This window comes from Hippocampus comes, unplaced genomic scaffold (assembly GCF_001891065.2).
Source record: "Hippocampus comes isolate QL1 unplaced genomic scaffold, H_comes_QL1_v1.1 scaffold21, whole genome shotgun sequence".
In the NCBI taxonomy this organism is placed as follows: Eukaryota; Metazoa; Chordata; class Actinopteri; order Syngnathiformes; family Syngnathidae; genus Hippocampus; species Hippocampus comes.
The window spans coordinates 514,109-526,874 of record NW_017805745.1 but is presented as its reverse complement, the minus strand read 5'-3'; the positions used below and the strand labels follow the sequence as shown (position 1 = coordinate 526,874).

General features: G+C 39.9%; 1 protein-coding gene across 3 annotated transcripts in view; it reads left to right on the top strand.

Moving 5' to 3' along the window:
* Positions 1-574: 574 nt before the first annotated feature.
* LOC109524634 (protein diaphanous homolog 3) overlaps positions 575-12,766 on the top strand; it is a 66,990-nt gene continuing 54,798 nt past the window's right edge. The window contains exons 1-16 of one of the 3 annotated variants that reach the window (XM_019884636.1): positions 575-760; positions 1,074-1,230; positions 2,362-2,394; positions 2,740-2,919; positions 3,465-3,569; positions 4,503-4,633; positions 4,762-4,836; positions 5,379-5,448; positions 7,911-8,047; positions 8,459-8,564; positions 8,962-9,072; positions 9,275-9,393; positions 9,611-9,727; positions 11,976-12,094; positions 12,175-12,239; positions 12,442-12,546. In XM_019884636.1, coding sequence (XP_019740195.1) covers positions 1,105-1,230; positions 2,362-2,394; positions 2,740-2,919; positions 3,465-3,569; positions 4,503-4,633; positions 4,762-4,836; positions 5,379-5,448; positions 7,911-8,047; positions 8,459-8,564; positions 8,962-9,072; positions 9,275-9,393; positions 9,611-9,727; positions 11,976-12,094; positions 12,175-12,239; positions 12,442-12,546 — 1,599 coding nt within the window. In that variant the 5' untranslated portion in view covers positions 575-760; positions 1,074-1,104. The remainder of the gene's footprint in view (positions 761-1,073; positions 1,231-2,361; positions 2,395-2,739; positions 2,920-3,464; positions 3,570-4,502; positions 4,634-4,761; positions 4,837-5,378; positions 5,449-7,910; positions 8,048-8,458; positions 8,565-8,961; positions 9,073-9,274; positions 9,394-9,610; positions 9,728-11,975; positions 12,095-12,174; positions 12,240-12,441; positions 12,547-12,766) is intronic. The other 2 variants (XM_019884633.1, XM_019884635.1) reach the window with 2 other exon arrangements.

Here is a 12,766-nt window from a genome sequence, read left to right as displayed (position 1 = left end):
TTTATTATGATCATCTCTTAGCTTGTGCCTTGGCTGCCCAGCTTCCAGACCTGGACAGTAAATACTTTTTTTTTGTCCAATCAGATTTCAGTTTCTATGTATTGTGATGTAAATGTAATCAGCCCAAGGCCTTCACAATCCCAACTGCTGGCCTCGGACACACATAAACACCAGAAATGGCTGTTTTTTCGTCATTTTTCAGTCTCCTGATTGGTGCAGCTACATATTGTCACCAACGATTGAGTTACCAAGGGAGGCCTATTACGGACTGCCTTAAAATACCATTTTCATGACACACTTCCAGAAAAACATGCACTATCACACCGGTGATGGATGGCTTCTTTAAATTTGTTACAGCCCCATACCAAAATGGAATAAATACATTTTAAATATTTTGAGCTTTTACCTTGCAAATAAATGTTACAAAAAGACAAAACGCCCACGTACACACGCTGATGTTTTATAAAACAAGCAATTCCATTGAATGTTAGTTGATTGGCAGCATTCCTAACCAATTGAATGCATGCTTAACGGAAAACGGGAGGAGTTAATATCGCCTGCACTCTTCGGTGAACGCTATTGGTGGACTCAAACAGGATATTTTTTTGCACGTCTTAGCGCGGGTCTGTCGAAAACGCTGGAATGAATTTCTGTGTCGGCAGCATTTCAGCTAATCGTTACAAGAGTTTCCCTACTTGGAAATAATCAGTCGACATAAACCATATCTACAGAGCGACTACATGTCCACCGCCTTCCCCAGGTTAGTAGAAAATTGACACGTTCAGCTGACAGTCCACAAATTGGATTAGAGCTATGTAAAGCCACCAGTAAATGAGGTTGGAGGCAACTTGCTAGTTGACAGCCACACTGACAGTTACTATGCACGAGTTATAATACCGCTTGCTTTCTCAATGGATCTGGTTCAGAATTATGTGACTGTATGCAATGGACCGCAACCCCTGTATACGCCTCTTCGACAAAGGCAACTTTTTTGAAAAAAATAAATAAAAAAACCCCACAGCCTCTTGTTTCAACAAGCGTTTGACAAGGATGTGTGGTAACTGTATACCCAGGATTTAGATGTGCACAAGTTAAGTGAACGACATGGACACCTACGGTCAGCGGTTCGAAGCCACAGCGGGACGGGACGGTAAATCTCATAAGAAGAAGCCTTCCGCCTCCCACCTTGGGACGCCATGCTCCGAAGACGGAGACCGCAAGCCCAAGTTTGTAAGTTTCACTTCACTTAACGGGGACATTTCTCTCCACCGTGCTGCTTTTGTTGTCCTCTTATTTGTGACAAAGACTGTTCTATAAAAGAAACAATGAAAAAAGATAAATGACAGGTGTGAGGATATGTCTGAATTCAATGGGCACTTATCCATCTATATTTTATATATACCGGTATTTGGCTTTTTGAAGGAAAAAGTTGTTTGATTTGTGTCAAGATTAGGACTGCGTGCTTCCTAGTTGTGGTTATGGCACTCGGGTAAGAAACTAGTACTGTAATGCTTTGTGAACAAAATTCACAACTTTTAATGGACTGATTTTATGGCTGTCACTAGCGAATCATTTCAGATTCTCATTATTGTTTATTTGGTATCGTTTAGGACTGAAACGTGAAACTGCCAATGTTTTGACTGCGCTATTTTGTGCAAACGTACTGCAAAGTGGTTTGAATGTACTGATGAAGCCGTTTAAACGCATTGCCAAGTGGTTCGAACATCTTGATAAAGTCGTTTGAACATATTGGTAGAACGTAGGTCAAATGCTAAAAAAAAATAGCATTTTTCTCCAGAATTGCACAGGGTATTGACATGCGCAATCGGGCACCATATGGTATCTGCTCGTGCAAAATGATGGATATACACATTTTTTTGATTTCTGACACTGACAATCTATGATGCAGAAAACTACAGTCAATTTTAGCAGCATTTTCTATCAACAATGTTTCCTCATGTAATTTCCTCTCTTGTTGAGCTCCACCTGTGAAGTGGCCATAGTGCACAATTGCACACGCACAAGTCATTACTCCGTGGGATTATGGGAAAAAAATGTAATGTTTTTGGCATGTAGCCTGTTTCACCAATATGTTCGATCAAATCAATATATTCAAATCACTTTGCAGTATGTTCGAACGACATAGCCCAGTCAAAACTGTAAACGGTATCACACGAGAGGGTCTGATGTTGTTCTTACCAAGCTTTTATTTACTTTGCCGTGTTCACAACCATCTAAGTTACCTGATTGCTTTCTATAAAGGATCATAGACTAGTTTTATACATTCCAGTCGTGGCTTGTGTGCATGGCAGAGATGCTTCATGAGGCTTGATACTGTTTTTGTGTGTCCCCTATTCATAGCACCTACCATTTAGAAATCTCACTGATGACATGGTAAGATGTGAAAAATGGAAACTGTACTTCCATCTTCTTGGCTGCAGACTATCGACTAACATGACTAAAACAATTTTATTATTTGAAATTCTGACCATGGTTGATTCCCAAACATCACATTTATGAACAAAGTGAAGCCTTTCCCCTTCAGTAAACATATTTGTCAATATTCCTTTCAGCCTTTCTAACCACATTTATGCTTTTCTCACAATATTATTTTCCCAACCTAGAATGCAATGATGACTCCACTCTAAGAAAGATTACCTGCTATATAAACTAACACCCACCTTAACATGTTGCGTCTTTTTACTTAATTTTGATTGTTGTCTTTCTATCCTTTTCTAGCTGGACAGATTTGCAAGCATTCGGATCCCGGGTAGCAAAAAGGAGCGGCTGGCCATACCTCATTCTAAATACAGTACCAGCGATTGGTCTGTATTTTCGTCATCCAACTCCCAATTTGAGGAACTTTCATCGAAGATCACTTCAGAAAAGGAAATATTGGCATTGTTTGAAAAGATGATGGTATGCAAGTAATATCATCCGTTCTTCATATCACCCTTCTGCCCACACTCTTTCTTAATTGTTTTAATGAACAGCTAACTTTTACTGAGCTAATGACTCTTGGCATCAGCATGTCTTTACATTTAAAGTAGACCAGAGTCCATCCATCCACAAATGAAATTCTTCAATTCACCCAAGATGCATGTTTTTGGATTTACTGTCTAATATGCCGCGCATTGAAGACATAAATAAAAAATAAAAAAAAAGACTGGAATTTTTCACACTGGGTAACATTCAAACGCATTAATGAATCGGCTTCGAAAACACCATAACAAAGCAAGTGTACTGTAGCCATACACGGCATGTTAATCTGTTTTAGTTTTTGAATATTCGACTGATAAATACGATAAAAGTCACGCATCCTCTTGATGTTGAGCCCACAATTGTTTTCCAAGTTTTAAGTTCTTCTCATACGTTGGAATGTCACATTGCCTTGTGTTTGACAGCAATAGGACAGAAAAATACAGAAGTGGAGTGTAATTCCAACTTTGTACATTTTATATTAGGAGGACATGAACTTGAATGAAGACAAAAAGACTCCCTTGAGAGACAAGGACTTGAATACAAAGAGAGAAATGGTCATCCAGTATGTTTGTACTGCATCAAAAGCGGTATGTTTTATATTTTATCATGATACTATTGTTCTGCCGACCATATAAATGAGTACTGCTTTTAAACATTTGAAGGCGCACTGTTAGTTTTTCAGTTTTATGTGTTAATACTTTGGTACCTGATGGTAGGGATGGCCAAATGAAATCTTCCTTTTGGACATTTAATCTCATTTCTAACAAATTGATTCTATTGCCATTTTGGCTACTTAAAAAATGTTTTTGAAAGTTCTTTGATTTCAGATTGCATCTGATATTGTCTCAAAGCAATTTTTCAAACTGGCTGCCAAAATCCCCCTAAAATGGAAAGTTTCCTTTCCAAATCCTTTCAAATCTGTGAAAATATGACTTATAATATGTCTAAATACTGTATATGTTTTCATAGTCACAGAGCACAAAAATAGATAAACCAGATACATTTCTTGTGTTACTGCGTGATTGTCTTTAGATCTCCACCCAACCAATACCTCCAGTGTCTTAAATACGCTGATATTTGTGGGGGCGGCAACTGTTTTCTGGGTTTGGTCACGTGACGTTTGCAAGCTGAGGTCGTGCGCACTGTGACATCAATCGCCGGTGGCGGTAGCGGACAAAACTGAAGCCCTCTGAGGGGGATGGAAACGGGTGGATTTTTCTGCTTCATTCCAGTTTCACAAACACAATATTAATCAGCATTCTTTGCTTGGACTCGTGGGGACGCAACACATTGTTGACTTGACTTCTGCTTGAAGTTACGTTCACTGTAAGCAAAGGTGTTTGTACGTGCAAGTTAGGATCAACGCGGTGAAACCTGCAGCGTGGTTTCGAGCCATACTCTTTTCACATGGTATGCCCGAAGGCTTCCATTCACATAGTATGTTCCACAGTTTGTCAGAGTCTGTTTCTCTTTCTTTCCACATTTCCATGTCAAGTCTTTTTCTTTTTTCCTACCTCCAGGGTAGCCTGAAAAGCAGCTCTCAGATATCTCCTCAGGAATTCCTGGGAGAACTGAAGTCAGGGGTGATGGAAGAACGCCTGTTTGCTTGCCTGGACTCACTGCGTGTCTCACTCACGAGCAATCCTGTCAGGTACCGTTCAAAAAAGATCATTAGGCTTGCTCCTATTCCCAATTGTTTTGATTACAATTCAACATACCGCCTCATTTAACTGTCTCTCATCACTCTGTCGTGATCGCCCACGTTTGCTCTTTTCCCAGCTGGGTACAGAACTTTGGTCACGAGGGCCTTGGACTGTTACTTGACATTTTGGAGAGATTGCTGGCCAAGAAACAGTAAGTGTTTAATTACAAATTCATGTGTCAATGACTGGCATTTTTCACTTACTCAGGGTTCCTATGCAAGTGTGGAAAAGTACGGAATTTTATTTAAGAACTTGTCACGTCCGAAAAAGCGTGGAAAATAGAAACTAAATCTTACCTAGCTGTAATATTGTCGAAATTATTTGGCGACATGATGCCAAATGAAGAATGAGAATGTTACACTCACTCAAATGTCACAAATTGTTGAGAAAATAAAAACAAAAAAAAAAAATATATTTTTTTTTTTACCCAGAAGTCTGAAAATTTGGGTTGGAAAAAAGTTATGACATTTTAAAATCTCAAATCTGTAAGAACCCCGAATAGTGTTAACCAGGTCATTTCAAATCTTGGCTAAATCGTTCTCCGCATCTCGCTGTCTGGGATTGAATAGCTCTGAACACGGGCTTTACCTGTTCTGCTTTTGTCCCAAGTCAGCTGAAATAGGCTCCAGCTTCTCTGTGACCCTGAGCAGGATAAATGCTACCTCATGAATTTTGTTCGTTCCATTTCCGTAGGCAGGAGAGGATCGACAAAAAGAACCAACATAAGGTTATCCAGTGTCTAAAAGCCTTCATGAACAACAAGGTAAATACACCAGCCGCCATTTCAGAACGTGTCTGTGTGTACTCGTATACGTAAACTGAAGAAATGTCATACAGGCAATAAGAAGGCTGTTACAAAATATCCATCCATCTGTCCTTCCATTTTTCTAATCACGAGGGACACGGGCATGCCGGGGCCTATTTTCTTTCACCCCCCCCCCCAAGTTAATTTATAAAATAAATAAAATATTACATATAAAGATTTGTCGCATTTTAGGCAGAGCAACGTATTTGAAATTGTTGATTAATTTCAGAATAATATTGCATCCTTTCTGTTGGTTTGTTTTCCGCCATACCAATTATGGAATACAGCAGTGTTCCCCAGCTTAAACATTTGGAATTAAAAAAAAGAAAAAGTATTGAAAATGGCTTCCTCTCTTGAACGATGCAATGTGAGTTACTCAAGAAACTTCTTTTTTTTTTTTTTAAGTGATGATTTTGTTGATATGAGGATCCTGCCTGACATCATCACTGTTGTACTGTGCGCACAGCTGTCCTCCTTCCTCCTTTCCTCGAGTCCTAAAAGCCCGCCGTCACCCCTCCCTCCCCCACCCCACTTGATACGCAACAATGACGCTTAAGTCGAGCAAAGTTAATGCAAGCGCATTTACATTTGCAAAATTAGACTTTGCCTTGGTGCAGTCATTTGAAAACAATGTCTATTATGCAGTATTTAATTTGTAGCACGGCGGCGTTCCAATTTTTTTTCGTAGCCCCCCCCAACTAACTATAGCATGTGTATCACTAAAGCAGAGCAGTAATGGCTTGTGTCTTGGCTTGTTGTTTGAGTAACCTCATTGAATATTTTACCTTCACCCGTACATCCGATTTTGCAGATGTGTTTGACATTTGTACATGTTTGCAATGGGAATGAAAGAAAATACTGGGATGTGTCATCGTGATGGGATGCTGAAGTTGATCATTCGCAGGGAAGTTGGAAAGCCAGAAACGGAGGCACAAATGAGGGAACCGAGCTAACGAGCAAGATAACTCAAGTGTGAGGAGCTGAGACACTGTCTTATTGTCTCTTAAGACCATTGCACCAGCGCCATAATGATCCTTCTGTGAGGCATTCTTTTCCCGTCTTCTTCACACCGCTTATATGCAGAGTGAAAGAAAATAAGGGTTGCACTCGCTAATGGTCACTAGCTGTAAGGTCAATTACGGGCTCCATTTTTTTTATCTTTTTAATTAATGCCAAACCTGTCGCATGTAAAAATGAAAGGCCACTCTCACCACCTCTTGAAAACTCGAGCCGTATTGCGGTTTTCTTTTATTTCTTCTTTCACTTATTTAATTTTATTTCTGCGAAGATGTGAATTTGTTGTTAAGATTTTAATTTCTCAATTGAGATGAAAGGACACATTCCAAATGTTATATTTTGGTGGTACAAGTGCTTTCATTATGTGCAGCAGCGAGATGATGAACTGCTCCCTCTCCAACCCCAAAAATTGGAGAAACGGTGCAAAATAGGCGCATGGCTTGCTTTTCTTTTGAAAGGTGAATTGAACAAAAAAAAAAAAAAACAACTTGAACCCAAAGGTGGTGGCATCATCCGCTCACCTACGCTCAGCCTAGAGTTGTGCGATCCAACGATATGTACCATAGGTATAATTTAACATGTCTATCATATGATATAACGGTATATTGTTTACATCGTTGCGCTGACAAACTTGTGCTACTAAAATTCCGCCTCTGCGACGTTTCATTTGCGATCACTTTTACAGGACAAAATATTTGGCGTGCTTGAATGTTACTTGAAGCACCAGGTTGTATGGTATTTATTTGAATTCTTCACACTTTACTGCATTCCTTGAAAAGTGGTTATACGATCAGATGTTTACGTTTTTTACAAAGCATTTTTTTTTCATTTCATTTTGGTCTATGTAAATCATGTAGGCTAAATGGAGAAGATAGCCCAGAAAATTGTTTGATTTATTTGAATGTAATTTGAAGGAAAAATACAATATTGGGATGTATGAACGTTGTCTGTATCGAGACATACATTTTTGTCCAGATTGCACACCTCGAGCTGAGGCAGTTGTAAAGTCCTCATGACCATAAATTTTTGTGCAAAAAACACTTCTCGGGCATAAATATGAAGCGGTTACATCAAAGCATTGCAATAACGGAGTGCGCCTTCTGGCCGTGTGACATTGTATTGTTACATCTAGCATGAGCTAGTTCAAGGTCAAGTTGGACTTTTATTTCAACCATCATCCATAGCGGGATTTAAAAATACAGACGAATCCAAAAGATTTGAATGGGTTAGAAACAAAAGGGTGGAAGCAAAGGTTAGGGAATGAAGCCCTTCTACGCTCCCGCTTATTTCATTGTGCGACGTCCACCTCGTATGTACAACCGTAAATGAAGTGAAAATGCTGTCTTGAAAATAATTTACTGTGTGAATGAAAAGCTGTTTCCACATGTGCCTGTGTATTGCAGTATGGCTTGGATCGAATACTCGGGGAGGAGAGAAGTCTTGCGTTACTGGCAAGAGCAATTGACCCCACCCAATCCGCGATGATGACCGATGCGGTCAAGCTGCTTTCGGCCATCTGCATCGTCGGCGAAGACAACACGTGTGTTCTCGTGTCTTTTTGTCTTTTAGTTCAAACAACAGTGACAGTTTTATTCTAGTGTTGTCATTTAAACCAACAATTTTAATATTGATTTAAAATTCAATGCCAAGGACATTTTTTGAAAGATTCCAGATTTTCAATCCCATATACTTCTTTATATGTACATTTTTTATTATTTTTTTTTCCGTGTCAGGGTTAAGAAGGGTCTGAAAATGGCTGGCATTGAATGAGTTAAAATGAATGATGTATTGTAGTATAACATGTTATATGTTATTGACGAGTGATTCAGTGCCCACCCGGTACTGTCTGTCCGCTTGTGATCAAGTTACAGAGTAACTAAGAATCCTTTTGACAAACATCATCATCATCATCAACCCGATCTTCACTCACACGTTTCATTTTTTCATTTAGTTTGGAGAAGGTCCTGGAAGCCATAACCACCGCCGGGGAATGGAGAGCCATCGAGAGATTTAATCCTATCGTGCAAGGGCTACGGGATCGCTCGGTGCAGCTGCAAGTAAGCGCAAAGATGAACAGTCTGAATTTAGTCTCGAGATCAGCAGTCCCACAAATAAACTTGGGGGGGCAGTGAAAACCAGCTTCCAAATGATCCAATTTTCCCTTCGGTTGACGGTTGGATTTATGTCTACAGTTGTTGCATCAATATTAAAATCAGCCCTCCCCAGTTGGAGGCGGCAGAAAATAGACATGCATTAGTTATGTTACTTTTTCTTCCTGGGGATCGAGCTCATTTAGGATGCATGTCAGCACGCTCATCAGCTGCTGGAAGAAGGATTTATTTTTTTTTTCTTACTCTCATGGCACGAACTCAAACCTGCAATTCAAACCTGCAACCCTCGACCCAGGATCCCTTACACAGACACACATTTACACACTTACATTTCATATTTCAGGTGGCGTGCATGCAGCTAATCAATGCGCTCGTAACATCACCTGATGATCTGGACTTGCGGCTGCACATCAGGAATGAATTTATTCGGTGTGGCCTGAAAACCATTTTACCAGTAAGTGCAACCCCAGTGACACTTGCAATGCTCAAGTTGCTTCCTAATCTTAACACTTTATCTCCTTGCACTGTCTTGACTGTGTGTGTGTGTGTGTGTGTGTGTGTGTGTGTGTGTGTGTGTGTGTGTGTGTGTGTGTGTGTGTGTGTGTGTGTGTGTGTGTGTGTGTGTGTGTGTGTGTGTTTTTTTTTAATACATATAGCAACTGTCATCTTTGAGGAATGATGCACTTGACATTCAGCTCAAGGTATTTGAGGAGCACAGAGAAGAGGACATGATGGAATTCTCTCATAGGCTGGAGGACATCAAAAGCGAGCTGGAATATCCTTGATACCGTTTACCTAATGTAGTGACCGTCCGCTCTTAGTAAATGAAAAATACACGTCACACACTGAAGGTCAAGATGTTACAAAGTGTGACACTCTTTGAATGCATTCATTGAAAGGTACCAATGTGTTTTTTGTTGTTGTTTTTTTTTTTAATGCTGACAAAAAATTACCTCCATTTATCTGCGAGTCCTTGCCTTGACTCTCTTTACTGATGCAGGGGACGTGTTCAATATTTTGCTGAGTATGGTGAAGGACAGCAGTGCAGAAAACTATTTCATCTCCATACTGCAGCATTTGGTCCTCATTCGCAATGACTACTTTGTCAGGTCTGTCGACAAAGGGTGGAGGAAATACAAAACGACAGGAAATTATGTAGCGTTGTGCAATTAATGCAAAGATGATGATGATGATGATGATGATCCTTTTTGGGGGGGGGTGTCACATACCGTTACCCATAATTTGACGTTGCCCATAATTTGACATTACCCATAATTTGACTTTTTTTTTTTTTTTTTTTTTTTTTGACCCCTGCCTGGCACTCGGCACCGGTTGATGCATTTTAGATGACTCCTTGACTACGGTACTCTTCAACTCAGCGTGTAATGGCCCTTTTCCGCCGCTCTTGTGCTAGTGCTACTTCTGAGCCAGTCCCCAGGTTTGCACCAGTTCTTTCTTTTTCCAACACCAAAATTGGCTCAAGCTCCAGTACTTGAAACTGGTGCTAAAAATGGCCCCAATTATTTGTTGAGCCAGACTCTGGCAAAAACTGTCGACGTAAGCGGTGATGTATGGACGCTTTACATGACATCATAACATTGCTCTTATTTGGCTCTTTGCCAGTGGAAAACCAAACACGTTCTTCATCAGAACTTGTTCAGCACCAACTAGGCACAATATGGGCCCTGGTGCGTTTTTTGTGGAAAAGGGGCATAAGACGACCCGTGGTAACAAGCACCTTCCTTTTTTGGTTCATACTCAACTGTATTTTTACAGCACTTTAAAACAAACCCACTGATGCATCTACAGTGCTGTACATGGAGCAAAAATAATTCATACAACAACCAACAATAAAACAATAAATTAATAAGAAAGACAGTAGAAAGCACAAAAAGAGTCCAACTAAAAATCGAGTACATGAACAAATTCCGTCTGAATCCCATCAATCTTGTGATGCATGTGACCTTGGAAGCATTTACTGCACTTCAAAGTCTTCGGATTATAACATACTTTTATTTGATTTGTGGATAGTTTTCTCATCTGCTTCGTTATTTTTTTTAAATGGTGTCTTTGGTCAAGTTTTTATGACACAATCCCCCTGTGAGAAAAGTGGTACGGAGAATGCATGGATGGACTTACTGTGACCTTTTTTAATCTTGCACAAAAGAAATATCCTGGACAGTGGAACCGCGTTTAACGGACTTATTGGGGGGGGGAGGAAGGGTCGTCCGTTGAAGCCACGCAATTAATGTGGCACCCTCCATATGTGGGGAAAAACAAAGAGAAAAAAAACAGTCTGATCCACTGTCACTGTATTTGACTTGCTGACAATCGTTCGTGGGCCGCTCATAGTCTGCGAATGGGCCCGTTTTGGTCTTCTGATGCCCATGTCTGCCTTAAAGGCTTTGAACGGCATCAACTAACAGAGAGAATGTTGCCTCTTTCATCTCATAGCAATCGAGCTTCCATGGCTCAAGAGTATTTCCCATCTTCTTTTATGGTACTTTTCAAAGTCTTTCGTTGGGTTGGCTCACCCACAGCTGTGTGAGCCTTGATCAAAGTTGACTTGATCAAAAGATGGAGCAATAATAAACAACAATTGTGGCTTATTTATTAGCTGCCGTGTTGTTTGTTTATTTTTTTTACAGCCATAACAATGTAATTTTTTTTTTTTTAAAAAACGTGTCTGACACTAACCCAACACTGTTTGAACCTCTATAACCTGCTGAATATCAATCAGCGCTATTATGATTCACTGAAGATGTTTATGCTTGGCCTTCATTTAACAGCAGTCTTTCGAAATTATAAGTAAAACCGACTGGAGTCAAATTTGTCAGTGCAGGTTTTTTTTTTTTGTCTCAGTGAGTACAAATACTAAGGTCGAATTTGGTATCATGACGACGTACACACTTTGCTGTTTTGTGCTCAGGCCAAAGCACCGACTCGTAGATGAGCTTTGATGAGTTGAGGTGCCGCTTTTGTCACCATCTTGTGGCACGACGAAATTACTTGCAATTAACATTTTAACGTCTATCGCCATTACATTTTTTAAAAAAAATGACACACATCTTTGATGTGGTTTGAAAACATTTCTGACCCGAGTGTCTTTATTTCGTCTCACCTGCAGTGTACATTAGAGCATTTGCATGAGAAAGCTCAAAAGATGATGTTTTAGGTTTCTTGCAAATATTACTGCAAACATCAAATTTGTGTTCACGTTGTTCTGCGCATGGTGTGCCACCTTCCATCAGGCTGAATGCATTTCTCATCCCAAACTATCTCAATAGGGATGCGTAGGAGCAAAATAGTTTTTTGTCACTTCTCCTCTTCACTGATGTCACTTGGTGTCACTCTCAGGTCTCAGTACTTCAAGATCATTGAGGAGTGCGTGTCTCAAATTGTGCTGCACCGTAGTGGAACGGATCCAGACTTCAGTTATCGGAAACGTCTCGACGTGGATTTCAGCCATCTCATCGGCAAGTCACTTCCTTAGTGGAGCTATTTTGTCAACTTGAACTGAATTCTGTTTTTTCTTTTCTTTCTTTTTCTTTTTCAGAGGTTTGTGTCGATAAGTCTCGATTTGAGGAGTATGAGCAAAGAGCTTCAGAACTGGCAGAAAAGGCAAGTGTTGACCCTCAGCATTGTTCAACCATGTGTGACATTATTGTACTCTGCGACACACTCGAGACGGGAGATTAAGCTCACCAACTGACATTCTCACTCTGAAATGAATGATTCTGTGCTCCTCAAGCTTGAAGTATATGCAAAAAAAAAAAAATCTCAAAAACAGTTTCAGGCATAATTTGGGTATTTCTATTTCTAGCTTGATGAAGAGTTTGTAAAGCGACAAGAGGCCCAAGCTCAGCTGGTAAAGGGTGAAGAAAAGATAGCCGAGCTTCAAGCCGAGTTGCAGGCCTTCAAGTCCCAGGTATTGGAGGCCTTTTGACGGGTTTCAACTGCGTTACATGATTAAACCTTGATTGAAAGACATCTTCCACTCACATAATTGCTCTTTTCTTTCAATATTATGATCGCCTTTTGGTAGATGTGTTTCTTTATTTTATTTTAATGTTTTTTTTTTTTTTTTTTTTTTTTTTTAAATTTTTTCCCCCCCCAAGCCGAATGTTTTTAGGGACCTGAACCTTTTT